The 27,528-nt window shown below is 40.8% G+C and overlaps 2 protein-coding genes across 4 annotated transcripts; both read right to left on the bottom strand.

The window, feature by feature from the left end:
• Positions 1-4,726: 4,726 nt before the first annotated feature.
• LOC135097407 (uncharacterized) lies at positions 4,727-5,401 on the bottom strand. Its single transcript, XM_063999252.1, has one exon. The coding sequence runs from the start codon at positions 5,399-5,401 to the stop codon at positions 4,727-4,729; it is 675 nt and encodes a 224-aa protein (XP_063855322.1).
• Positions 5,402-11,253: 5,852 nt separating this feature from the next.
• LOC135097385 (large neutral amino acids transporter small subunit 2-like) lies at positions 11,254-23,295 on the bottom strand. 3 transcript variants are annotated; one of them, XR_010265645.1, is made up of 9 exons: positions 23,172-23,293; positions 20,811-22,879; positions 19,821-19,946; positions 19,132-19,276; positions 18,219-18,342; positions 17,655-17,758; positions 15,981-16,077; positions 14,874-15,023; positions 11,254-13,365 (listed from the first exon to the last, which is right to left on the bottom strand). XR_010265645.1 is itself a non-coding variant. In XM_063999230.1 (9 exons), exons 2-9 carry the CDS (start codon positions 20,851-20,853, stop codon positions 13,313-13,315), a joined length of 870 nt encoding a protein of 289 aa, XP_063855300.1. In that variant the 5' UTR covers positions 20,854-22,879; positions 23,172-23,295; the 3' UTR covers positions 11,254-13,312. The 3 variants fall into 3 exon arrangements, 1 of the variants encoding a protein (XP_063855300.1); XM_063999230.1 differs by lacking the exon at positions 14,874-15,023 and adding an exon at positions 13,885-14,062 and having other exon boundaries at positions 23,172-23,295; XR_010265644.1 differs by lacking the exon at positions 11,254-13,365 and adding an exon at positions 13,923-14,062.
• Between the last annotated feature and the right edge of the window lie 4,233 nt (positions 23,296-27,528).

Here is a 27,528-nt window from a genome sequence, read left to right on the forward strand (position 1 = left end):
TTTTCTTTTTTTCCCTTTTAATTTCTTTCCATGTTTTTTTTTTTCAAAGAAATAATGTTGTTAGTGCATGAAAAACAAGACACCAATTTCTTTTGTTAAAAATACTTTTATCCTCTTCATCATGTTAAGTTTTTCACACATACATCCATAATGTCTCTTTTTTTTTCGTTATTTTTTTATCCTTTTCAATTTACATTTCTCAGACATATATACGTAATTTTACTGCATTTTTTTCTTTCTTCTTTGTCATATTTCATCCTCTTCAACAAGTTCCGCTTTTCACGCAAACATCCACAATTACAGTGCGCATTTTCCTTTTTTTTTTTTTTTTTGTATTTTCTTTTATATCCTCTTGAACGTGTTACGTCTTGTTTACAAATATATCTTTTCTTCTTTATTTTTCAAGTTACGCGTTTTTATTTGTTCCTTTTATTTTATTCTTTTTTTCCTTTATTCTTTTTCATCATGTTTAACTCACACATACTATATACATATTTTTCTACATTATTTTTTTTCTTTTCTTCATGTCATCTTCCTGGACAACTTACGACTTTCACACTTATATACATACGTAACTGTATTGCAAGATTGTGCTCTTTTATTTTTATTTTTTTTTCACGTTTCAGTTTGTTTTTTATTCTCATCAGTAAGTCATATGTTTCCCCTTTTCTTTGTTTTCCTGTTTCTTTGTTTTATTTCATCGTCTCACACAAGTAACCCTTTTCTCACAAACATCCCTAATTATTAGGGTACATGATTTTTCTTTTTTCTTTATATTTTTTTCACATATCAATCCGTTATTTTACTGCTTATTTTCTTTTTTTTTTTCGTTTTCTTTTATTTCTAATCCTCTTTATATATATATATATATATATATATATATATATATATATATATATATATATATATATATATATATATATATATATATATATATATATATATATATATATATATATATATATATATATATATATATATATATATATATATATATATATATATATATATATATATATATATATATATATATAAAAGATTTACTATAATTTTTTTTTCCTTTATTTCGCATTTTTTCCACCGCAATAATGTTGGTGCTGCATGAAAGGCAAGGCTCAGACTCATGCAGGATAAAAAAAAAAAAAAAAAAGACAATTTATCTTCTTCATCAAGTAAGTTTTTCACGCATCCATCCATGATCTTAGCACATGTTTCTTTTTTTTTTGTTTATCTTTTTATTCCTTATTCTCTTTAAATTACTTTTTTGTATTTTTTCATTTTTTTTATTTCATTTTTTTTTTTATTCTTCGTTTCTTTTTTTACACACACTATATACATATATTCAGGAACATATATTCTCTTTTTTTCTTTTCTTTATTTCATCCTCTTCAACAAGCCACGGTTTTCACACTTATATACATAATTTTATTATAAAATATTCTTCTTCTTTTTTCTTATTTTTTTTTCTTTTTAGCGTTTTTTTATTTAATGATTTTCTTCACATACCTTTTTGACATTCCTTCGTATTTTCGTTTTCCTTCGTGTAATTTCATTCTCTTGGATGAATCCATCCATAATTGTTACATTTTTTTTTTCTTTTTCTTTGCATTTTTTTTTACAAACACGTCCATTGTTTTACTTTGTTTTTCTTGTCGCATGAAAAGCAAGGCTCAAGTTTATGTAGGAAAAAAAGTTAATTTATCCTCTTCATCAAATTAACTTTTTCACACATGCTTCAATAATTTTACTACATTTTTTTTCCTTTTCTTTTTTGTCCTTTTCAAGTTACGTTTTTTTCCCATTGATATACATCATTTTACTATTTTTTTTATTTCCTTTTTTCTGTTTTATTTTTTACGTTACGGTTTTCACACACATACATAATTGTATTACAATATCTTGTTTTTCTTCTTTATTTTTTACTTTTATTCACATTTTCACGTTTTTATTTTTGCATTCTCTTGAAAGATATATTTTTCACATTTTTCACATTTTCTTTTCCTTGTTTTTTCCTCTCGGACATATCACGCTGTTCACACAAACATCCACATTGCATATTTATTTCCTTATTTTTTTCACAAATGCATCCATTATTTTGGTTTATATTTTGTTGATTTTTCTTTTCCTGTTTTAATTCTTTTTGGGGAACGTTTTTCAAACACACATGTAAAATTTTAATACATTATTTTTTTTATTATTTTTTTTCATTTATTTCACAGAGAAAATGTTCTTCCTGCGTGACGAGCAAGGCTCAGATTCTTGCAGGAAAACACACAATTCATCCTCTTCTTCACGCTGTCTTTCTTTTTCACACAGGCATCCTTCATTTTACTGCATATTTTTTTTTTTTACTTTTTCTTTTTTGTAATTTTCAGGTTTTGTTTTCCATATCTTCTCCCTTTTTCCTTTTTTTTTTGTTTGTTTGTTTTATCCTCTTGATCAAGTTACGCTTTCCACACAAACATCGATAATATTATTACAGCACGTATTTTACTTTTTCTTTATTTTTTATTTTTTTTTTACACTCTAAGTTACGTTTTTCATTCTTTTTTACTTGTGTTATCTTATCATTTTTTTCTTTTCTTTATTCTTCTTTCATGATCGAGGTTTTTTTTTCTTTCACACATGATATATGTATATTTTTCTTCAATGTTTTTCTTTCCTTTCTTTCATCCTCCTGAGCAAGTTACGGTTTTTACAGTTATGTACATAATTGTATTATCAAATATAATTTTTCATTTTCTATCCTCTGTCACAAGTCACGCTTTTCACACAAACATCCCAGTCTTCTCCTGTACCTTGTTCCTGTCAGTCATGTCGCCTGTACCTTCTTCATATCAGTTAGCACCACACCAGTAGCATCCTTCATCTGCTTCGCATGATTTACATCCTTTATTGGCTTGTTCCTACTCCTTGGTATCCTGCATGTTCTCTTCTCTCCTCCTGGTGTTTGCAGCTTTTCCAGTAAATCACGACATGCCTCAGCCTTAGCCACCGCCACTGCTTTCCCTGCTAACTTCTTTGCTCTTCTGTATTCCACCTTATTCTGCCTCGTTCCGCTCTGCTCCCACTCTTTCTTGATTTGCTTTGTCCTTTTCAGTGCATTGTTGACGTGTTCACTCCACCACCATTGTTGTCTAGTTGTGCGTGACTTTCCACACGTTTCTCCCAGTACTTCTCTATCCACTTCTCTCAAGATCCCCGCACTCTTCTTCCACCAGTCCTGGAACCGCTCTGTGTTTAGGTTCACTGTGTGTGGCACCTTGGTCTTGAACTCTTGCTTCTTGGCCAGCCTTCAGTGCAGCCCATCGGGTCCTCTTCTCATAACTTCTCATTACTTTCCTCAGTCTTCTTAGCCATGCATGCATCACTACCAACCGCTGCTGCCTTTATTGCCATGTGCTCTACGGATTTTTTTTTTTATTATTTTTCCATTTTATTTTTTTTTTCTTGTTAGCATTTACGAGTACTGTATTTACTTATTTTTTTATAATTTTTCTATTTTTTTTTCATTTTCTTTATATATATATATATATATATATATATATATATATATATATATATATATATATATATATATATATATATTTTTTTTTTTTTATTTCTTTCGCTTTTTATTTATTTTTTCAATCTATTTTTCGGCAAATTTTTCCAGGAGATCAGCGCTCCCTCCGCAGCGGGACGAGTGGAAGGGAAGCCTGACCGTTACTGTACCGACCTTCAAGGTCAAAGAATAGTCAATGAAGTCCATTACAGCACATAAATAATAGAGCATCCCTCTTCCAAACAAGAAGTCATATGCCTGATCCACTTGAACGGTGTCCACGTCCATCATCAGTGCGCGTGTGCCCTGTCCAAAGTCCAGCGAGATTAGTTGCGGCGGCGGAGCACACCTGCCTGCCCTGTGCATCAACTTTTCCCGGCCGAACCTTGTCACGACAAATGATGCTGCGGCGCCAGTGTCCACCAGTACTGTGAGCGGCTCCTCGCTATCTAGTGTTCGTGCGACAAACGTGTATACTTTCCCTACGAACCCTGGCTCAGGTTTCCGCCGCAGACGTTCAGGGTGGCGGAGAAACAGGCTGCCGCTGCCGTCGGGATGGAACTCTTGCACGATCTCGGCTTCCTCCAGGCGGTTCATGGACATGATTATCATTTCAGCGGAATAGTGACCCTCCATCTCCTTTGGAAACACCTGTAAGGGCGTGCTGACCTCCACGCCGCCCTTCAGGGTGATCACCACCTCGTCCAGCTTGATCACCTCCAGCCGCAACGTTCCATAAGCCGTGTTAGAGATTACCGTCACCTTCTCCTCATCGCCCGTGACAAGGCCCATTTTTTCGGCCAGTGACACCATCATTATAGTGACAGAAGCGCCGGTATCCAGGAGAACAGTACAAGGGTGGCCGCGCACTGCCCCGTCCACCAGTTGTCCTTCCTCAATATCAATACGACAGTACTCGCTTACATTTCTTTTCGTCCCAGTGGCCAGCTCGGTGTCCACTACCACCCTCAACACGTTGAACCAGAATATCTCCCCCCAATCTTTGGCCTGGCTCTTGTCTTCCTCCGCATCCTGCGTCTTGCTCGTCTTGGGCTGGCTCTCGTGTTCCTTCTTGTCCCGCGTCTTGCTCTTCTTGGGCTGGCTCTCGTCCTCTTCTGTATCCCGCATCTTCCTCTTCTTGGGCTGGCTCTCGTGCTCCTTCTTGTCCTGCGTCTTGCTCTTCTAGGGCTGGCTCTCGTCCTCTTCTGTATCCCGCGTCTTCCTCTTCTTGGGCTGGCTCTCGTCCTCTTCTGCATCCCGCGTCTTCCTCTTCCTGGGCTGGCTCTCGTGCTCTTTCTTGTCCTGCGTCTTGCTCTTCTTGGGCTGGCTTTCGTCCTCTTCTGTATCCCGCGTCTTCCTCTTCTTGGGCAGGCTCTCGTCCTCTTCTGTACCCTGCGTCTTGCTTTTCTTGGGCTGGCTCTCGTGGTCTTCAATATCCTGCGTCTTTCTCTTCTTGGCCTTTTTCTCGCCCTCCGTGGCCTTCGTTTTCTTATCTTTTCTATCCTTCCTCTTCTCCTGCTCTCCGTGTTCCATATCCTCTTCACCGCCATCCACCTTCCTCTTTTTACGGGTGTCATAGTCCTCCATGTCTCCCGCCTTCCTCTTCTTCTTGTTGTGTTGCTTAACCTGTTTGCCATCATACAGCTTGGTGCTGCTCTTGCTGCTCTCACAGCCTTTCATATGGTCTCCCTTGTTGTTGGTGCGATGCTTCATCTCTTTAACGCCTTCCATCTCCGTGTTGGCCCTGTGGCTGCCGCAGTCTTCCATGCTCTCTAACCTCCTTTTCTTGCTGGGTTGTTTGGCCTCTTCCTTCCTCTGCGTCTTCGCCTTCTCGCTTAACGTCTCTTGGTCGTTCATTGTTTGCTGCTTCCTCTTCTTGCTTTTGGATCGCGTTGTAAACAGTGGTGCGTGAAAACCTTCACAAGGAAAGCCAGGCATGGCACTGTCTTGTCTAGAACCTCTGATTCCATCACCTGTGGTCCCTTTCTTGGCGTGCTCAGCAGCTTGGAGCTGAGCCCTGGCGGCACCCACCACGCGCACCAATCAGAGGCCTCGATTTGAACCTAACAGCCAATCAGATGCAAGAACGATACAACTGTGGTAATACTATATATATATATATATATATATATATATATATATATATATATATATATATATATATATATATATATATATATATATATATATATTATAAGTATTCCGTCCTGCATTAAGTTGGAAGTACGTACGTAACAACTTGTTTTCTTTTTGTTGTTGTGTAAATGCAGGCTACTATGGGTTTGAGAGGCCGTGTTACGTCGTTTTTCTGGAATATTCTAACAAACAGGTGAATTATTTCCGTCAGTAGGGTCCAGTGAGAACAGTGTGATGTACGTATATTATGTGCGGATTCTGAAATGCTTCCGCGTCTTATCTGAACAACCTTTAACAGGCTCTCGTGGGAATTAGTGGCATTTCCAAGCGTGTGTTCGTGATTGCAGTGATAGTAGTTCAGCCTTATTAATCGGGACAGTTTAGAGAAAGTGACTAATCACTTCTGTGGTCTTTGAAGACAATCGTGATGGCAGAGCAAAGTCTTTCAGAACAGCGGCCTTGCACTTGCTGGTGGCGTCGTGAAGGATGAAGCAGCAGAGACAGTCGACCAGCAAGTCACTCACTTCCTTTGTCCCAGGAGTAAGTATCTGTCCTTACACCCGCGCAAACCACCAACATCCGCCTCACTCAAACAAGCTGCCACCCATGCAACCAGTCTGTCCATTACAGTATTAGCAAAATTCCAATCATCATGGGTGTGTCGTGTCTTCAAAATTCATGTTTACTTTGCAGAACAGTGAAGCTTGTCGTGGCGTCAGCAATTTGCTGCAGCAGGTTGCTTCGTGTTTCGCTGCTTGGAGAATTCCACTTATTGTTGACGTGTCATTTCTTTATATGTCATATTTACTTTATAAAATTGTGCAGGTTTTCTCAGCAGACAAACTGGTGTTTCCTCGGTACACACACCAGGAGAAGACTTCCTGCATGGTGGTGCACTCAATTTCTTCAAGTAGTGCGCAAGGAAGAGGACTTTTGAAAACATGAGATGATGACGCACAATGAAGCAGCTGATACAGCAGCACACAATACGGCAACACTTTACTGCTCACTCAAAGTATGGCAAGGACACTGACTTCCGTGAATGAGACGACACGATGAGCTCAGTGTGAGAAAATCAGTGTGCATTTGGCAACGTGCCTCCAGAGTGTTTACAGGACAGCGGTGACCTGCCACCTTGTCCTCCTTGCCGTGCGTGTAATACCCATTCACCTCTACCTCTTGTACAGTGTAGCCACTTCATACACTATAAAGTATCTTCAGAGTCCACCTATAAAATCACCACCATATTTGTCTTTTCCACTTGTCACGCCAACCTCAACTGGAACACGACACGTACAAGAACAGGCTGAGGTTTTACCAACACTAATTTTACCTATTTCTTAACCTTTTTCTCTCTTTTTATTGTAAACACTTTTTTTTACTTGTTTGATGAAATCAAATAAAAAGCAAATCGTATTAACTACACCTATAAAAATACATAAAACAGATTTTAAAATAGATAACAAGAATATAAATACAGGCAAAGTCTTGATGTCAAACACGCACATTTATCATATCGTAACCAAAGCAGGGTGCCAAACTCACAGAAATACAAAACGCAAGACAAGTGACTTTACATAAAACAATATTTTACAAGGTCTAGTTCCTCAAATATAGCAAAAAGAAAGAATAGTAAAAAAAAAAAAAAGTTGTATAATATGCGGCAAAGTTCAAGCACTTTCCTCCTCTGCTGTGTATTAAGTCAAGGGCTAACTCAGGCTCTTCTTCTCCGAAATTAAAAGTTTAGCGATTTATCTATGTATTCTTTATGTAGTAGTGGCACTGGCCAGGGGCTGGAAAAATTTCATAAGAAAGGGACCACCGAGGTGCTAGGTACTAAAGAAAAAGGACAGAACGGATAATCCAAAATTTGAAAAATGTTTTGACTCTTCCCCCTTGAAGGGATTCTGGTCGTAGGAAGGGCAGAATACAGAACCAAGCAGGGAGTTCCAGAATTTAACAGTGAAAGGATTAAAAGATTGTGAATACTGGTTAAATCCTGCATTTGGGCATTTGGGAAGTGAAGAGAATAGTGGTGGGAGAAAGTAGAAAGTCTTGTGCAGCGAGGCTGCGGGAAGAGGAGAGGCATGCAATTAACAAGATCATAAGGGCAGTCAGCGTGTTAGTAGAGGCAGAAGGCAAGAAGAGATGTAACATTGCGGCGAAGAGAGGCTGAGTAAGAGTCAGTTAGAGGAGAAGGCTGATAGGACGAAACACTTCTGATTCCAGCCTGTTCAGGAGTGTTGAATCCTCCTCCCCCCCTCCCCCCTCATATGAGAAGCGTACTCCATACATGACGATGGGTAGAGTCACCACACTCTCGCTAACTTCCATATCTTTCTCCTCCTCTCCCTCGTCCTTAAACCCTTGCTTCGTATCCTTTCTTGGTTCCTCCCTTCTGCACCGCTCCGCCTTGCCCTCTTTCATTCTTTCTTCCTTCACTTTCTTTGTCAGATTACACTTTACGAACACTTCACTTGTATTCCTTCACTTTATCTGAAGTCCTTTCACTTTCCTGCACTTAAAACTCTTTCATTTGACCTGCTGGTGATGAGAAGGTATGGCTCCGTTCACCCGATCCTGCTGCTGCTGCTGCTGCTGCTGCCTGTGTGTGTGTGTGTGTGTGTGTGTGTGTGTATGTGTGTAATCTGATAGTTACTTATTTTGTATTTATTAACTTATGGTGTTATGTTGGTTTGTGGTTCTATAATTTTGGATGTCTTTATAAATGTTTGTAATCATGTTTTGCTGTTAAATTATAAGCTATGGTACATGGACGTGTGTGTGTGTGTGTGTGTGTGTTGCAGGGATGCCAGGTACACACAACCGTCCAGAGGTGTCAGAGAGTCGTCACAAGTGAAACACAAGCACATATCCCGGATCGGAAACAAGCGTGCCCCCTCCGCCATCCGAGGCTGGGCGGCGACTGGCGGCAGGACTGACTGTGTGTGTGATCTGAGCGCCGCGGCTGTCTCACTCTTCTGATCGGAGCACCAACACAGCTTCGGATCACGCCTCGTTGTGTTTGATGCCTGTATTCTGAAACGCTTCACTCTCTCAATACGACAATGTTCAAAGGCCACAGACTTGATCAGCCGAGTTCTCTAGAGTCTTTCTCTTGTTCATAACAAGAGAATCTTGTTTATCTGCCACCAGAAATATAAAAACACCCTTGAAGACCCTTGCAACTTCAACTACAGTCTTCTGAAAGTAGTGGAGGCGTGGCACAGAAGTGTTTCAAAATAGTCCTTGGTTCTGTGAGGTTCTCCTTTTGTTGTGAAAATCCGTTTTCTGTGAACTTGAAAGAAGTGTAACCATGTTTCGTATAAAAAGCAAATACGTAATTGTGGGATGCATTACGCCACGAGACTCTGCGATATGCAATAATTTATACCACATATTGCATTATTATTATTAGTAGTAGTACTAATACTATTTTTCTCTTTCCCTCCTCCTCCTCCTTTCATGGACACTCACTAACCTTGTTTTGCTGACGCCAAGGTACACCCACACACTCATCCAGGACTTCCTTCCCTTTAGGAGTAACAATATCGAGCAGCCTAAAACAGCCAACAATGTTCGTAAGCCGTAAACAACCTGAACAAAATAATTGTCTTAATCGGCAGATCATTTGAACATAAATGAAAGAAATGATCCTCACTCTGTACAACCCCTTGGTCCGTCACCTCCAAAGCACTACCCGACCAAGCGGCCTTTCGAGAAAGGGAGAGAAGGACGCCAGGACGGGCACCAGTGGCGGAACGCCGCAACAGTGAGGCGGATCCTCTAGACCACTGCTTCCCAACCTTTTATAAGCTCATGGACCTTCAAGGGAGCTTTTGAGATATTCATGTATCCTAACACATAGGATAATGAATTACAAAAAAAAAATAAATAAATAAATAAAAAATACATAGTTTCAAGACTGAAAAATATAAATTAAAGTAGCACGTCTCTGTTTTAATAATAAAAAATAATCACCCCATCCTACATAACTGTTTTATAAGTACTAGATGTACTATAAAGCAAAATGCTACAACTCAAAACCTGTGAGGCGCGAGTTGCGTCCAAGTGTAATATACAATACGCTAATTTGTAATATTTTAATTTAAGTTTAAATTAATTTCTTACATGACACAATTTGCTTCATGTATATGTATTAGAGTACTACTGTGCACTCTAATACATACTGGCCATGTCATGTACATGCTACATGACACACAATTTTGTTTCTAAAACATCTTTGCCCACTGTGCACTCTTACATGCACTAGCCATGTCATGTACCCAATTATTTCCAAGTATCCTTCGAAAAACATCATGCGCCCTAGGGTGCACCATGTACCCAGTTTGACTATCACTCTAGACTACCACCTAAATATAGGTCAGGGTTGGCGGGAACGAGGGAGGGGCGGGGAGGCATCCCCAGCGGGGATACCGAGGCAGCGGGAGGAAGGCCACTGCCAGGCCAAGTCAGCTGTACTAGTTTTAGGGAATGGACACAAACCTTACCAGATGTGGTCGAAGGGCAGATGGTCCATCTGGAGGCGGCAGAGAGGAGCAGTTCATGGCCTCACCGGCTCTGGTGGCAGTAGCAGCCGGCTGATCACCATTACAGTCTGGCGCCCATCAGCTGGCTGTCCGGCACATGTGCACCACCCACGGCCTTAACGACAGAGTACACCTCTGGTCACAGGAGAAGAACAACGAGACGTCCTTGCACGTCAACGACTCAGGCGAGAAAGACAAGCATTGATGTCACTCCTCACGACCAAGTACACTGCGCAGTGCGCACACGAGACAGCTATCGTGGTGTTCGTCCGGAATCCGGCTTCGTTCCAACTTTGGATTCGGATTATTCATGTTTGGACTGCATTGGTTTTAATATATATACACCATGATGGGTATTTTATCATCTGAGGTAAAGCAACATTATAATGAACATGTGCACAACCTCCTAGCTTCGCTCATTTCACCAGTTCACTACGGTTTTCAATCCTCGCCTGCTGTTCTTGAATATTACCAACCACCGCTTGTTTTATGTTTGGCCATCCTTTGACATCGCTAGACAAATATTTTAACTCATACGACAGAAACAGCAGAAATAATGATTCACGATACCCGCCATGTTCACGAGGAACCACCTCAACCAAGGAATGTACACGATATGTAGAATTCTTGACCTCCACCAAACCATGGATCCCTGGTGGGTCACACTGCACCATGCTACACAGAATGCCTTGGATCACAACTTTAGATGGATCCCCCATGAATAGAGGCATCTTAGTAGGGGGTCTGCACTCCAGCAAGGGAGGGAGACAAATCCCACAGCTCCTCTCCTCTCGGCCCGGGAGTCGAATCCTCATCCTCTCAGCCGTGAGCCAATGGAACGTGCTGCGTGACAGGTCTCAACTTACTCATCTCAAGGAAGCTCAAGTCTGTAGCTTCCTTGTATTTAAACCATAATCATGATCTCTAAACTCTACAGAGAGAATAGCTGGGACGGCTAGTCCAGAAAGATTCGCATGACACACACACACACACACACACTTGATGACAATCAAACAAGCTAGCTGTAAAAAAGGCACATTTATTTCATGCTTAAAAACATGGTAACAATGAAGTGACATGTTGATGCCTGGCGGACACATTGCCTCATTTGCTCCTAGAAGAATATGCTTTACACATCATCATTACTCACTGTTGGGCCAAAACTACTCTCTCTCTCTCTCTCTCTCTCTCTCTCTCTCTCACCAATAAGCAAAATATATCTGATTTGCCACCGGACATGAATACAACTACATATCTATAATTACACACACACACACATTAATTTAAGCCCAGCACGGTCTTGATGATAATGAAAAGGATAATAAAATAAAAAGATTAATAATGAGTGATCATAATGTATGCATGAATTTTCTTGTCTTTCAGCACCATAAATGCCCAGAAAAAAAATAAGATAAATTATGAAATACACACACACAGCCCTCATTTGTCCCATGCAGAGATGAAAAGATGTACATTTATTTCCTTTTCTTCATCGTGTCACTCATGAGCAGGAGGTAAATTCCCTACAAGGCAGAGGTGCAGGCAGTGGCTGACCACCAGAGGGGAAGACAGGAGCATTGTGAAGGAGGCAAGCCTAGCTGATAACAAAGGCTTGTGCCAAAGCTAATCAATTTATAATTGTCGTGAGGCTTCTTGGCTGCTCCAGTGACTATGACTGTCACACCAGCTGTCACCTCACCCCAGGACTGCCTCCACACAGCACAGCCTGGAGTTAGGCCATGTTCATTTATCCTGTTGGTCTAGTCTGGTCAGAGGTCATGTAATTTGCCACACTCACTCCCAGTGTTTAGCATTTCCCTCAATCTGAAGTCCTGTCACCTCCTTAGCATCTGTCACCTGTTATATTTGTGAGGAGAGTCTGTGGATTATTGGACTTGATACTAAGGGAAAATGTTGAAGACAATGGGAAAAGTGTGGGACAATAAAACATTTTTGACTGTGATAACACCACCATCCACAGGTCTCACAGACACCTGCTGAGCAAGGCATAAGGGGAATAGCACTAGGATTCCCATCAAAACATTCAAGGTACACAACTCTTTACCCATTGAGCTATGAGTACAATGATAGCTGTAGCCCAAGAGGAGTTTGGTCAACCTTCAGTGTTCAGTCACTAAACTTCCCTAACAGGACTGCCTCATTGTCTCAGCAACTGTGGTACTCCCAACATCTGGATCTGCCAACAAATAAGCTCATGTGGTGCCAGTTAACATCCATCCAGCACATACTCATCCAGAATGGCCCACACAGCTGCCAGACAGTCACACGCTTGAGGCTTCCCATCACCACTGTGAGGTCCAGACAGGCAGTAAGCAAAGACCAGGACTAACAACCCTCTTGGTGAAAACCTAAAAATCAAAATACCAAAAACAGTTATGTAATACTCTCACTTACTTTCTGTTATCTCTATGTACAATTGGAATACTATTTAATTTATCTGAAAATTGCACCTTCAAGTATTTCTTGGGTTCAGAACCAATTTCAAATTATCAGCTAAAGTGGTGCAAAATCAGCCTATGACCAAAATACAATAACTAATAAATAATGTATAAAACCTTCAATATTCCCCTTCTGAAAAGTATCACAGATTACAAAGAGCATATCCAGGCTGACAAATCTGCTGCTGTGTTGCTTTTGCCACATGTGTGTGTGCATGTTGTCATCACTGACAACAGTTCACACCATCCAGCTGCCCTCCCAAGGTCCATCAGTACACACACACACACACACACACACAAGCCACTTGAGCAAAAATACAAACAGATCACCAAGGATCCAGCAGCAGCAGCAGTAACAGCAGTTCAGAGGGGATTAAAGTAGGGAACATTTCAGATATCCATTGTCTACCAGCAGTGTGATTTGCCATGATGCACAGAACCATAACCAAGTGGATAAAATATGTGAAGGCTGTATGATATGATGACACACACACACACACACACACACACACACACACAAGTGCATTTCTTGGCAGCTGTGGTAGGGCAGCAGCAGCAGCAGCAGCAGCAGTAGCAGCAGCAGTGATGGTAGTAATGGTAGAGGAGGTGCAGTCAGTCACTCCTCACTCAGTTTTCACAGATACGAAGAGCAACTGTGTCCAAACAGTGAGTTGGTCTGTTGGAAGGACACAGGACAATGTCAGTTTTGGATGTGTGGACACCAGGTCAGGTGATGCTGTGTGAGGGAATGGATAGTTTAATTCTCTGTACTTTTTGTGAGAATGTCTGCTTAGTATAGAGATAGATGCACATAAATTTATACAGCTTGAGGCTAAGATGTAAAAAAGTACTGAGAATGTTATTACATTATTATATGAATGAAAGTATGGATGTATATTCCTTGCTCCAGCTGTTGGTGAGTGAATAGATGGCACTGAAATAGTTTAATGTAAGAAGGTGGTAAACCATACTGTTCATCATTTATTTTCTTGCCAAGGAAAATATGGCAAACAGTGAATATTACTCACATTATCAAGAAATATTCAAGAAAGATGGAAAAGAAAGCCCTAGTCTTTCAGTGCCCCTCCACAAGTAAGGGCTCATTCATAACACTCAGTATTGTCTTGCTACTATTTTGTGGCACACTGGCCTAACATCCCATCAACAAAAGGACAACCATAAACAGACCACTCACCAAGTGCTGTTCTGACAATTTTTGGCTTGTTCTGCCAGTACACAAAGAGGAAGTAGGCAGGCACCCCAGAGCCAGTGATGAGCAGGCCCTTGCCCACCTCATATGGCCGCACATACAGCAGCAGAAACACCAGGAAGCCACACACCAGCAGGAAGGCGATGGGAACGATGATGTTCACCTGCACAGAGAGGGAGGCGTTGTAGTCTTGTGGCATCTGTGTCCTGTTCTAATTATCAGCATGCCATTTGTCTATATATTTAGTATAATTTCTGTGACAACTATGTCCTCTTTCAGCTACACACACACAGCCTTCTCAGAGTGAAGTGGTTTGTCTGTTGTTCAACAGATCATCATGATAATTATACATTTCAACTATAAATAAGCTCTGAGGAGGTAGTATGTATTGATGTGGTGGTTGTGTGGCAGCAGTGGTGCCTAACTCATGTTGGCGATGCATTTACTGATACATTTTCTTTATTTCTCACTAATTCATCTAGGGTGACACAGCTTGCCTAGTTCAGCTTTCAGTGAACAGACTTAATGAAACAGGTTTTCCTGTAAAGGCAGCCATGAGACCAAGTTGTTGGGGATTGACTCCCTGGGCCAGCACTCTCACACAGCAGGCCATGATACCTGAAACTGGTAATCCACCAGTGTGGGGTTTTCACCTCTCCTTTCAGATCAATTGCTGTTGTTCCCAAGTAACATCCTATTCTCTTTTTCCTGCTAGCCCTATTTTTCTCCTGCTTCTCCTCTTTCAGTATTTTTTTCTTATCCTGTTATTCCATCTTCTTCCATTGCTCCATTTTCTAAGGCTGAATCATCATCATAATCCCATTCCCATATTGAGTTGTGAGAAACACACACACACACACAAATAAATAAATAAACAAATAACAATAAATTAATAAAAAAAATATATATAAATAAATAAAAATAAAACCACAGGCAAATCATAATCACAGCCACCACTGCTGTCTGGTGCTCACCTTGATGGGCCGCTCCATGTCAGGGTATTTCCAGCACATGTACAGCAGAATGGCGATACTGCACAGGATGAATTAACTCTCTACAAAGCTGGCGTAGTCAATGAGGCGGTAGATGTCCATGGTGGAGAGGTAGACCAGTGACAACAGGCCCTGGAAGAGGAAGGAGAGGAGGTGGAGGTGAGTCTTTGTGAATATTCCAAGCTGTGGTTAAAATGGAATGCTTTGTCAACCTCTCATTCGGTAAGACAAACTGTTAATGACTGAGTGAAGGAGAGCATGAAGGGGCATTACAGGCAGTTGTGCCAGATCTCATCATGTGGGGCTGTGGCACCAGGTACTTTGAACTAGTCCCACATGCTTTTGTTCTGATACAGAAGGTGATTACAAGAAAATAATAGACAAACTGCATTTAGACAAATATTCACTTTTAGACGCACCAAGCTAACTAAACATTCCAACCTAAATCTATTTTCTTCATTTGTGAGGATGTGTTCTGTCTGACTGAATAATATATAAAAACTGTGTGTTTGTGTGTGTGTGTGTGTGTGTGTGTGTGTGTGTGTGTGTGTGTGTGTGTGTGTGTGTGTGTGTGTAAATCTATTAATAACTCTAGGAAAACTCATCAATCACTTTTCATACAAATACATCAACTTGGAAACTAGAGACTGATGAAGTTAAGAACTAAAAAATGTTTGTGTAGGTAAGCAATAATGTACACATAAGTACATTCACTTCCATACTTCTTTCCATCTGTCAAAATACTCGTATTAGCTCACACTGCACATCCTGAGGGGACACCATAAGGACCATGATGCATGCTCACACACACACACACACACACACAGTAGTAGTGGTAGTAGTATTTTACTGACAAAAAAAACATTGAAAATAACACAAAAAATTATGTTGTTTTTGTCCAACTTCAAAAGAACACAACTGCAACATGTAGAGGACTAATTGAACCAAAGCTACTATTCACAAAAATTATGAAAGGTGTCACACATACTGTTTTAAAATACATAAAAGCCACAGCAATGAATCTGTTAATGACAATAATAAAAACCTATAAACACACACACGCACACATAGCATTGCACAATGTCTTACCAGGAAGATGAGAGAAGACATTGGAGTGTTGCATTTGCAGTTGATGAGAGCAAGGTTGTCTGGGAAGTGGCCTTGTCTTGCACCCACGAAGCACAGCCTGTCAACATCATTAAGCTGGTGAGTGGGGCATTACTACCAGTCATAACTTGTGCTCTAAATCTGACAGAGAGTAAAGGGAGTGTATGAAAGGAATGGATTGTGGAGCTCATGGAAATCTTGCAATCAAGTATATCTAAATTCTTGAATAAAGTGGATTCTCTGTTAAAATAAATAAGATAACTTTAGAATTGAACTCCATCATCATTAGTGGTTATAAATGAAGCAGGAAATCTCTTAATATAGCACTGTGGTATTTTCACCAAACACTACAGCTATTCATATATGACAGAAAACCTGAACGCAGGAGTATAACACCAGATGTGAGTCTAGGTATGAGAGAGAGAGAGAGAGAGAGAGAGAGAGAGAGAGAGAGAGAGAGAGAGAGAGAGAGAGAGAGAGAGAGAGAGAGAGAGAGAGAGAGAGAGAGAGAGAGAGAGAGAGAGAGAGAGAGAGAGAGAGAGAGAGAGAGAGAGAGAGAGAGAGAGAGAGAGAGAGAGAGAGAGAGAGAGAGAGAGAGAGAGAGAGAGAGAGAGAGTGGAACACCACAAGGGACGTGGCAGCCCTTGTGGTGTTCCACAAGGCACAGGTGCAGGGTGTGCCACATCTGGCGGGACTACGGCTGCCCACCAGAGTCACCTCGCGGGACATGAGAACGGTGTTATCCAGTGGTGACTCAGTGGAAGTGCCGCGTTCCCGCTCCAGCCAACACCAGCGCACCTCTTGGGGGCGAGTCTCCAGACTGTGGAACGTCTTCGCGTCCTCCGTCCCTCATATCAGGGGGATGGATACCCAGGATGTGAAGTTAGCAGCACACCACTGGAGGGGCTCATTCCCAACCCCCCTGCTAACAATAAGCCCATGAAGAATGTATATATATATGTATATAATTTATATTTATAATTGTGTTGTGCCCCACCCCTAAAATAGGTTGCACACGGCAGTGCGCCTTCGGGTGACAATGTACTCATGTTTAAAAAAAAAAAGAGAGAGAGAGAGAGAGAGAGAGAGAGAGAGAGAGAGAGAGAGAGAGAGAGAGAGAGAGAGAGAGAGAGAGAGAGAGAGAGAGAGAGAATTTCCTTACGTTTCTTATAATTGATGGATGACAATGAAAGATAGAAATAGATGTGTCAGTATGTTCCCTGCATGGACTGCCACATGTAGGCCTGATGGCTTCTTTTACAAGTTCTCTTAGTTTTCTTAATTGTGTTTTGAATTAAGAAAGCCTAAATTCCTCAGTCAAAAAGATCTTGACAATTCTGAAGTGAAGTATTATGCATTTGTGGTTATGATGAGTCAAGTGTATGAGAGGAAGAGCAGTTAAATTTTCTCCAGACCCTGATGTTGATGCCTTGCCTTGCCTATCTACCCTGAAGGATAAAACAAGCCTGGTATAGAGATAGATAGCCTGAGATGTGTGGATGTAGTGGGATTTAGCTAGTTTTCCCTATCTAAGAGCAGGTAGTCAGGAAGAGTGATGAATCAGCTGGGAAAATTATATATATATTACATCAACATACAAAATAGGTGGTGAACAGATGAAAATAGATCTGAAATGCTAGCAGGAGCAACACCCACCTGGAGGAAGTCATGATGTGCACTGAGAGACCACCAAAGGCTGAGAGGGCCACCAGCAAGGGCATCACCCAGCTGCCGCTGCCCATTAGACGGTCAGCAAAGGTCTGTCATCAAGGCAACAACAACAACTAAGGTTATGTTCTGTAACACTGACCATTAGCTTGGATAGCGTGTGATAAAATTATTAAAAAACAATGGGGAGAAAATTTAGAAAGGTAAGTAATTTTCATATTATATAATGCTTGAAGTCTGCAGCTGCTAGATAAGCCAAACTTAATATTAATGATAATTCCTGATTATTGTCTTTTCCTCTAACATAAATACACTGTGGTATGCTAATAGGAGAACCAAAATATCTAAGCTATTACATATAATTGTAAAGTTTAAAGAATGGACTCAAAACACTAGAAAAGTCAGAGCAATGTCTGCTATAATTACGTTCTCTATAAAAGTAATTACTGAAAGATCTGACTAACTTATCTATCACTTGTGCCACAACAGTCACATGGTACCATCAACAACACAATGCAAATTACTCATGGAAGCTGTCAATGGTGTACTCACAACAGCAATGGCATCAGAGGCCAGCATGTCGACAGGGGAGAGCACAGCCAGGCAGGCAACATTGGCCATCACGTAGACCAGCGTCACCAGTGGCAGGGAGATGTAGATGGCCCGGGGCAGGTTACTGTGGGCAGGGTGTGATGTTAACAGGACTGGTGGTGACTGGTGGTGATATCTGATCATTGAGTTCCTTGTATTTCTCAAAATTAATTATGTACTAACAGGACACAACCTTCACAATGTTGCTCATATTCTAGTGAAGCTGTTCTTAATTATTTCTTGTGAAGATGTAATATATAGAAAACCTATAGTGTGAACAAGATATTACTATTTCCTTCACATAAATTTATACAAAAATATTTATACAGAATCCAAGGAAGGAACAAAAATATTTTATGAGGAAAACACTGTAGCCAATGAAACAATATTTGTCACTCCAACAAAGAAATCAAAATAATACAAAAACAAAGGTAATCTGCATTCATGATACCTTTAGGTGGCATGTTAATTTGGTACAAAGACATATAGATCATTTGCAAAATATACAAGTCCAAAATGGAAAAAGATGATTCACATATTACGATTTATAGATAACAGATAAAAAGCAAAGGTATATGCTTAAAAAGATAAACCATTCTGTCACAACTCTACAAAGAGGTATGCTCTCCATTACAAAACAGCAAGAAATTAATCTATCATAAATGAGCGAGGTAAACCTGACTAGAGCTTGAACCCAAATCTGACAACCCAAAAGGACAAGTTTTTACTGCTTGGACCATAAGGGAAGCACCTCACAGTCAGTCCTGCTTTGCCTTGTGTTTGTGTCTTGTCACAGTAAAGCTTGAGCCAAGGCCTACAAACCAGCTGGTGTGAGTGGCAGTGTGGTGCCAAGTGAGGGAGAGACGGTACTCACACAAATGGGTTCTTCAGCTCCTCCGTCATGAAGTTGAGGTAGTTCCATCCAGCATAGGAAGATATGCCTGAGTAGAAGGAGACAGCTATCTCGCCTGGGTCAGTGCTGGTGCCCTGGAAGGAGTTGTGGAAGTTCCCAGTGTTGCCTGAAAAGTGGAGGTGAAGATTATTATGATGTAGATTTTTTTTTTTTTTTTTTTTTTGTGTACTTCAGAAAGACTATTAAGAATTTTTAATGTGTTCTGGAACTTGGATTTTTCACATCTTGACTGTAAAGAATCAACAAAAGCACAATAAAGCAAAGTTCTATGCATAAAAATGGCTTACTAACAAGACTTAAACAAGGGTTAAAATAGAAAGCCATAGGAAACATAAACACATATAACTGAAGGCACTAAAGAATGATTAGATTGGTGTGCTACTACAATTAACAAGATTTCACAACAGGATCAATCAAACTTGCTATGTGAGGTATCAGACAAATATGATTTTGTTCTATCCCTACAAAAAATAAAGTAAACATCAGTCTTTTAAATATACTTAATAGCTATGGGATACAAGACTCCACAAAATTAATATAATGTAGACTGACACCTGACTGACTGACTGGCTGATGGCATTGCAGTGAAGGGCAATGCTGCTAGACACATTCACTCACTCACTCACTGGCTCACTTGTTCAAACACTCACCCATGCAAAGGTGGACGATGCCAGCAATGATGACAATGAGCAATGCACCAATCTTGGTCACCATGAAGAAATCCTGCTGCTTGGTGGTGACTCGTACATTCCAGCAATTCAGTGCTGTCAGGAAGCCTGGATGGGGAGGACACAGTGACAGTCAAATATTAAAAAAACTACACAACTCTAAACAGAATAAGAAATAATAAACAATGACTTTCATTATTACAGAGAACCATAATATACATAATATAGTAAATCTGTCAAAAGAAACTCTCTATGATGTAATATTTATAAAAGCATAAGAACTGGTCAAAACCTTTTTAATGTGTTTTTTGATGGACCACAACCTATAATGTGTATATACTGTATATATTTTTCTTGGTGCAGTAAAAAAAAATATCTATATATCTAAAGATGAAAAGATGCTGGAATTATAAGAATGAAAAAAAATAAATAAATATATAAAAATAAATAAATAAATAAAACAATGTGTGTGTGTGTGTTTACCTAGTTTACCTAGTTGTGGTTTATGGGAGGGGAGTAATCTCATAGTGTCTTATCTCTGTATATATCCAGTTTGGTCTTAAAAGCATGGACAGTTGTAGAGCGGGGATTGGTACAGAAACTTCCAGACAGGTGCCGTGAGTTTATTTGCGGGCGCTGTTCACAGGCGCAGTTAGATTATCCAGACACGGTCACAGCAAGTATACAACAGAGGCCTGCCAACAACTAATTAAGTGAATATGAAATCCTACACGAATTTAGCGGACACATCACAAGTTATAATATACACATGGTCTGGAAATGTTATACTAATCCAACTCCATAGAAAATCATGTTTCTATCAAATATCACCAACAAGGTACATTCACAATAAGTACTTAACAAGATCACCCAAATACTTTTAACTGTAATCACATACACTTACATGTTCATCAAAGTTAATACTAAATAAATATATCATAATCACAATACATCATAATACAAAGTGCTTACCCAAACTCCAGGTGGTGCTTAAATCACAATAAAGGAAAACCATTGCAGGTGTGAGTGTGTGGTGTTTTAGGTAGGCGTCCAGTCAGCCGAATGACCGAGACCGTGGCAGTACCCAACGAGATGTTAACCGCATTACTGGAACCTACCTCGAACTTCTAATGGTGTATCTATGTACTCCTACAATACTCCCCCCTCAAGAACGGAGTTCACCTAGTAATATAAATAGTGAGGGTGTTGATTGAAATACACTGTCCTCCCTGAACGAGTTGTACGAGGGAAGTTAGGTATGGTATGGCGAGGAAGATCAGACTGGAAATGAGCAGAAGGGGAAGGTGTAGAAGCAGAGATATCAGGCAAAGGAGATGAATTAGAGTCTAAGGTAGACGTAGTCAGGTCATCTCTATCATTAGATGGTGCTTGTCTGGTGATTGGTATATAAGCTGGCTTCAAACGGTCAATAGATACAGACGTGTCACCCTGAGGTAGTCTGAGGATGAAATATTTCGGGTCACGTTGTATTACTTCATAAGGTCCCGAATAAGGAGCTTCTAAACTTTTGCGAACTCTGTCAATCCGCACCCAGACCTCTGAACATGAAAACAGAACGTTAGGAACATTATGGTTTAGATGAGGAGTGACATTCACCTGATGAAACGTTATAAAAATCAATGACCTGCATTTCTTTAATCAAGCGGTGTACGAGTATAGTATCTTTGTTTGTTGATATTGGCGAGTCTTTAGTGATAATTGCAGAAGGACACAACATATGAGTTCCTGTGACAGCAGTGAATGGCGAGTAACTGGTCATATTATGTGTCAAGCGATATCCAAGACTATGGGCAAAGCATAAAACCAGTTCTCTTGTCTAGCACGTGTCGCTGATTTTAGAGAGCGGTGATGGCGTTCAATGATGCCGTTCGCTTGAGGATGATAAGCAGTTGTTCGCATGTGATGGAAGCCAATAATTGAGGAAACCTCGGAAAACAACTCACTTTCAAATTGAGCACCTCTGTCTGTCTGTCACTACCTGTAGCGGTACTCCAAAACGAGAAATCCAACCAGCCACGAATGCAATAGCGACGGAGCTCGCGGTGGTGTCTATTACAGGTATAGCTTCCGTCCATCTTGTCGCTCTGTCAATGCAAGTGAGAAGGTAACTGTATGGGAGAGGGTATGGGTAGTTAGGAAGAGTAGCAGGAGGCAATGGTCCAACAATATCTATATGAACAGTCTGGAAGCGATCAGTAGGAGTAGAAATAGGAGAAACTGGTGATATTGTGTGTCTGTGTGTTTTAGCTTGTTGACATTTAAGACAATTCGTTACAAACTCCTTTATATCTTTGTCCATACAAGGCCAGAAATAACGTTGTTTAATTATTTTAGCAGTGGCTTTAATACCAGGATGAGATAGATCGTGTAATGAATGAATGACATTTATCCTAAGAGAAGAAGGAACAAACGGTCTTGGTGCGTTGGTAGATGTGTCGCATCATAGAGCAAGATTAGAGGGCAAGGTATAATTGATAATCTCTCCTTGTACAAACCGACCTCGGTGTCACCTTCCTGGGAACGAGCTATGCCACACAAGTCGAAAGAATCAACTGAAATTGCACATGATGGTCTTGATAAACAATCGGCAACAACATTGTTGTCCCCACGGATGTACACTACTGATGATACATATTCAGAGATTAAAGAAAGTTGCCGTTGTTGCCTATCAGACTTTGCAACTGACTTAGAATGGAAGGCAGAAACTAAAGGTTTATGGTCAAGGAACAAGGTGACCGAGTGGCCATCAATGAGTGTTTTAAAGTGAATGACAGCCAAATAAGAAGCTAAGAGTTCTCTGTCATAGGTGGAATAGGTTTTCTGAGTGTCAGAGAGCTTTTTGGAATAAAATCCTAGAGGCGTAGGCGTGTCATCTATAATCTGGTATAGAGCTGCGCCAACTGCGAAGCTCGAGCTGTCAGTCACAAGCTGGTAATCAGTTGCCTTCTGAGAGGGATAGGCGAGGGTAGGACAAGTGACTAGGGCTTGCTTCAAATTGTTGAAGGAGTCCCTTGCAACATCTGTCCATGAGAGAGATTTAGAAGATGGATTATGCCGTAAGAGTTCTGTCAATGAATAAGCAACATCGGCAAAATTAGGGATCATTGGTCTAAAGAAATTTAGCATAGAAAATCATGTTTCTATCAAATATCACCAACAAGGCACATTCACAATAAGTACTTAACAAGATCACCCAAATACTTTTAACTGCAATCACATACACTTACATGTTCATCATAGTTAATACTAAATAAATATATCATAATCACAATACATCATAATCACAATACTATCATAATACAAAGTGCTTACCCAAACTCCAGGTGGTGCTTAAATCACAATAAAGGAAAACTATTGCAGGCGTGAGTGTGTGGTGTTTTAGGTAGGCGTCCAGTCAGCCGAATGACCGAGACCGTGGCAGTACCCAACGATGTGTAAACCGCATTACTGGAACCTACCTCGAACTTCTAATGGTGTATCTATGTACTCCTACACTGGACACAACCCCCGCCATTACCCCGTGCCCAAGGACTGCCAGGTGTGCGGAAAGTGTTCCTTGCAGGCCACCACCCTCTCGTCCTGCTCGGCGCTCCACGTTAGCCGCCACGCAGTAAGACCACAACACTTTCCCAGTGTTCCTCCCGCGCCGTCGCGCCTCATGAGTCGCACACACACGCCTGCCACTCACCTCATCCGATTCCTTTTCCTGCCTGCATCCCTCGTCCTCCCCCCCTACACACACAACCACCACTGACTGTCAATTTCACAAACCTTTTTTCTTTCTTTTTTGAGATGAGATAGTCACAGTGCGTCGCAAACAGTCTCGCGACACAACACAGGTACTCGTGTGCCATTAGTTGTTCTTCCTTTGTGTTCCTGCGTGTCGTAGGGTAGGAGGCGAAGGAGATGGGACACGTTTTTGTGGAATGTCTGTCGTGACGTGAAATGATGTTTTCCTTTGACCCTTTCTCTCTCCCTCTCCCACATACTACCTACTGCAGAGAGAGAGAGAGAGAGAGAGAGAGAGAGAGAGAGAGAGAATTGGGAGGCAGGGAGGATGGGAGGGCACGAAACACGTCACCACTAACACACCTTCAAAAAACACACATTATTGCCTTCTCTCTCTCTCTCTCTCTCTCTCTCTCTCTCTCTCTTACACACACACACACACACACACACACACACACAAATGGTCAAGAAACATTAGATGCGTTACAGCCACAGCAGCACCACGTGGCTAAAAGGCACCTAATGACAGGAGCGACACCAGCATGCATACACACAGCTTGGTATGGCGGCTGGTGCATATCCACGTCACATGGCACATAGTCCTCCCATCATCCCCACCACCCCCATCACCTTCATATGTTCTAGTTATGGTGGAAGTTACTGCGGCGGTAGTCTTAAAAGAAGTGTGGGGTTGGGGGAGAGGGAGGGAAGGAAGAGGAGTTTCAGGAATGTTGTAAAGAATTCTGCGATAGTTTAAGGATTTTTTTTCTTTTTCCATGATGTTAGTGGTAAGTTTAAGTAGGACTCCAGCTTCAGGGATAATTTTTGTTTTCACGATATTAATAATAGTTCAATTATTTTTTTTCATTTTATTTTATTTTAGTGATGGTTTCCTTCCTTTAATTAGTAACCACTCTGAGACATCTTTCCTTGATCTACAGCCACATCCAAACACTGTACTGGTTAAAAATTGCAAAAACCTATTTATCTTTTACCCTCTTCTTTCTTGTACACGCTCATAAAGATTCCATGTCATATTTGTATATTTAAATTCACTTACTTAAGGAAATAGGCTTTGTAGATCGTCACTGGTTTGGCGGAATAGGGTTTGAATGTTGAGGTAATGAATAACGAATAAATAATTTTTGCTAGTCCTTCTTGCTCCCCGGCTTAAGAGAGCCTGTTGTGGTAATAAATTACTGAATATTGTGGTGTTTATATTTACATTACTATCATAAAATCCTCTTCTTCTATTTAACTTTTGATTCCCCGCAGATAACGAATGCTTTTGTGCAGGAAATACACTTAAAATAAAATGATCTTCAATAAACAGTCTAGATAAAAAAGCTTGAATATACATTTAAAGATTCTGATACTCTAATGTCAGTGCTTCATAGCTAGTTTGATCCTTTAAGTATAAATATTCTTTCGTCTATTAATTCTGAGAAACAGCATTTTAAGTCACCTTGGAGTGAATGTTTTCGTAATAGAGTCATTTTCTCATCGCATCGCTCACTATAAATGTTTTTGTCCAAATATATTAGTCTATACTGATTATTGTTCTGATAATTTGATCTGATTACATGCAAAATCGTACAATAAGTAACATTTATATATTTCAAACAGTAAACTTGACAAACTGTAATGAAACCGTATTTGTCACTTATGTAAACACACCAAACTGTATTAAAATATTACGAAAATCAGTAAAATCTCAATACTTTCGTTCAAACATTACGTTCAGAGGCCGAAAACACACAATGCATCTTTTAATAAGTATTTTAGGCAAACCCGTGTGTTGTAAATATTAATCCTATTGATATATAGCAAAAATTCTCCAAACAATAGCTTCGTTTTTTTTTTTGTATATTGAAAAACTAGAAAAGATGCAAACGGTCGAAGCATAACGGAACAATAAATGTAATAGATATCATAATTATTACAACAAAAATTTACAATTACTAAGCAGGAACAGCACATTCTGGAAACTGACAGACATAATTAGATACAAATTTAAAAGTTGCACAAATCTTTGGCAACACACACATAGAAATACCTTCATTGTTACGAAATCAATAAGAAAAGACATAATTCTGGTGACGCAAGACATCAAGAACCATACCCCCCCACAGCCACCTCCCCGTCACCTCCCTCTTGTCTTTCTCCCCTTCATCTCCGCTTCTTTCCTCCCTCCCCCCATAACCAGAGGGACCCTACCCACCCCTACCAGCATGTTCAGGCCGAATTTCAGCACGCCGGGTTAAAATTCCACATATTTCCCCCGTGTCTCAAAGTACGTTGGCGAAATAAGGGTAATATGTGTACCATCATAGTTTGTAGTTATTTATTGCATTTGAGCAGCGAAATAGTCGTTCGTGGAATGAAGCCAAATGTGATAGAAAACTTGGCTCCACGGTAATATGCTACGCGTTATCTCTCTCTCTCTCTCTCTCTCTCTCTCTCTCTCTCTCTCTCTCTCTCTCCAATCCACGTTCAACCACCACCACCACCACAACCATCACTACCCCTCAAACAAACAAACACGTTTTTTTGTTCCTCCCCTCTTAACTCCCCAAAACTCTACCATTTCTCTTCAAATCTCCCCATTGTCAGCCCATTACCAGCCAAAACACCCCCATTAACACCACAAAAAGCCTACTGGAAACTATCCACTACGAGTTACTTCAGTCAGTGGGAGGTGATCTAGCAGTGTGATAAAGCCCTCACACTTTCTATCTGTTGCTGTCTTTCACCCCAATCTTTTCACCCCATATTTTCACCTCTCTATATTCTTCTTCTTTACTTCCCCAATCTCTCCTTTCCGTTCCGTTCCGAGTCGCAGGTGACTGGAGTACTTCAGCTCAATGCGTCTCCTCCACTCCTCGTCTTCCTCTTCTTTCAGTCATTCTCTGGTGTCTTAACCTTCTGTCCCTGCCTCACCAGACATCGCCAGTAAACAGGTGGTAATCTAGCTTGAGGCAAAGGGTTTACATTAAGCCCTCGTCAAGAAGGGGGTGAAAATTGGCTGAAAGGAGGATAGCGAAGTGTGTGTGTGTGTCTCTGTGTGTGTGTGTCAGTGTTTGAGTCAAAAATCGCGTCTGTAGTTAATAATGTTTGACGGTTCTTGGCAAGGTTCTGGGTGGTGTCCTTGCTCTTGTTGATCAGTAAAATTGTCCCGGTGCAACAAAACAAAACAATACAGAGTCCCAAAGGTTTATAAGGCATGACAATCTTGAAACTAAAATCGGCGCACCGTGCGATTCTTATGGGCTCGGCGGCACTGCCAGGCGTATGGCACTGAGTTCTGCCGGGCTGATTCTTCCCTATACGGGCTTCCCTTGGCGCTCCTCGTTCTATAATACTCAAATCGTTTCTTACTGCGTCTTAAAAGTATATATTTATGGTATTATATATCAGTTAGTTGCCTCTTGATGGCAGCGCGACACGTTGGTCGGCTGCGTGGCACTAAGAGGTCACGGAAAGAGTTGACGCTCAGTGCTCGCGGCTCGCCACATCCTCCGGTTTGAGGAAGTTCATAGGACGACTTGTAATTGTGTAGCTTCGCCCTTATAGTTTTTGAAAAAAAAAAGTACTCCATGTTTTTACCGAGATTAGTGTTGCGAGGAATGTTGCAGAGTTTTGGTACAAGCGAAGATTAGTTTGGCGGCAACCACCTGCGGGTGTCTTGTGATCGCTTAGTGCTGCTTCCTGGTGCTGGCAGGCCCCTGTGGTGATGGGGGGGGGGGGTGGCTGCACATCCTGCTGCTCATCGCTCACGCAGACCTCGCCACCGCCACCGAGGGAGGTGAGTACAGTACAGCACAGGTGAACGCAGGGCGGCTAGCGGCCCGGGCTGGTGCTCCTGGTGGGGGAGGGTGATACGCACGCCTTTCCTGTGGGGTTATACAGGGTGCCACAGAAATATCTCCCACATTTTAAA

Source organism: Scylla paramamosain, unplaced genomic scaffold (genome assembly GCF_035594125.1).
Source record: "Scylla paramamosain isolate STU-SP2022 unplaced genomic scaffold, ASM3559412v1 Contig19, whole genome shotgun sequence".
Classification (NCBI taxonomy): Eukaryota; Metazoa; Arthropoda; class Malacostraca; order Decapoda; family Portunidae; genus Scylla; species Scylla paramamosain.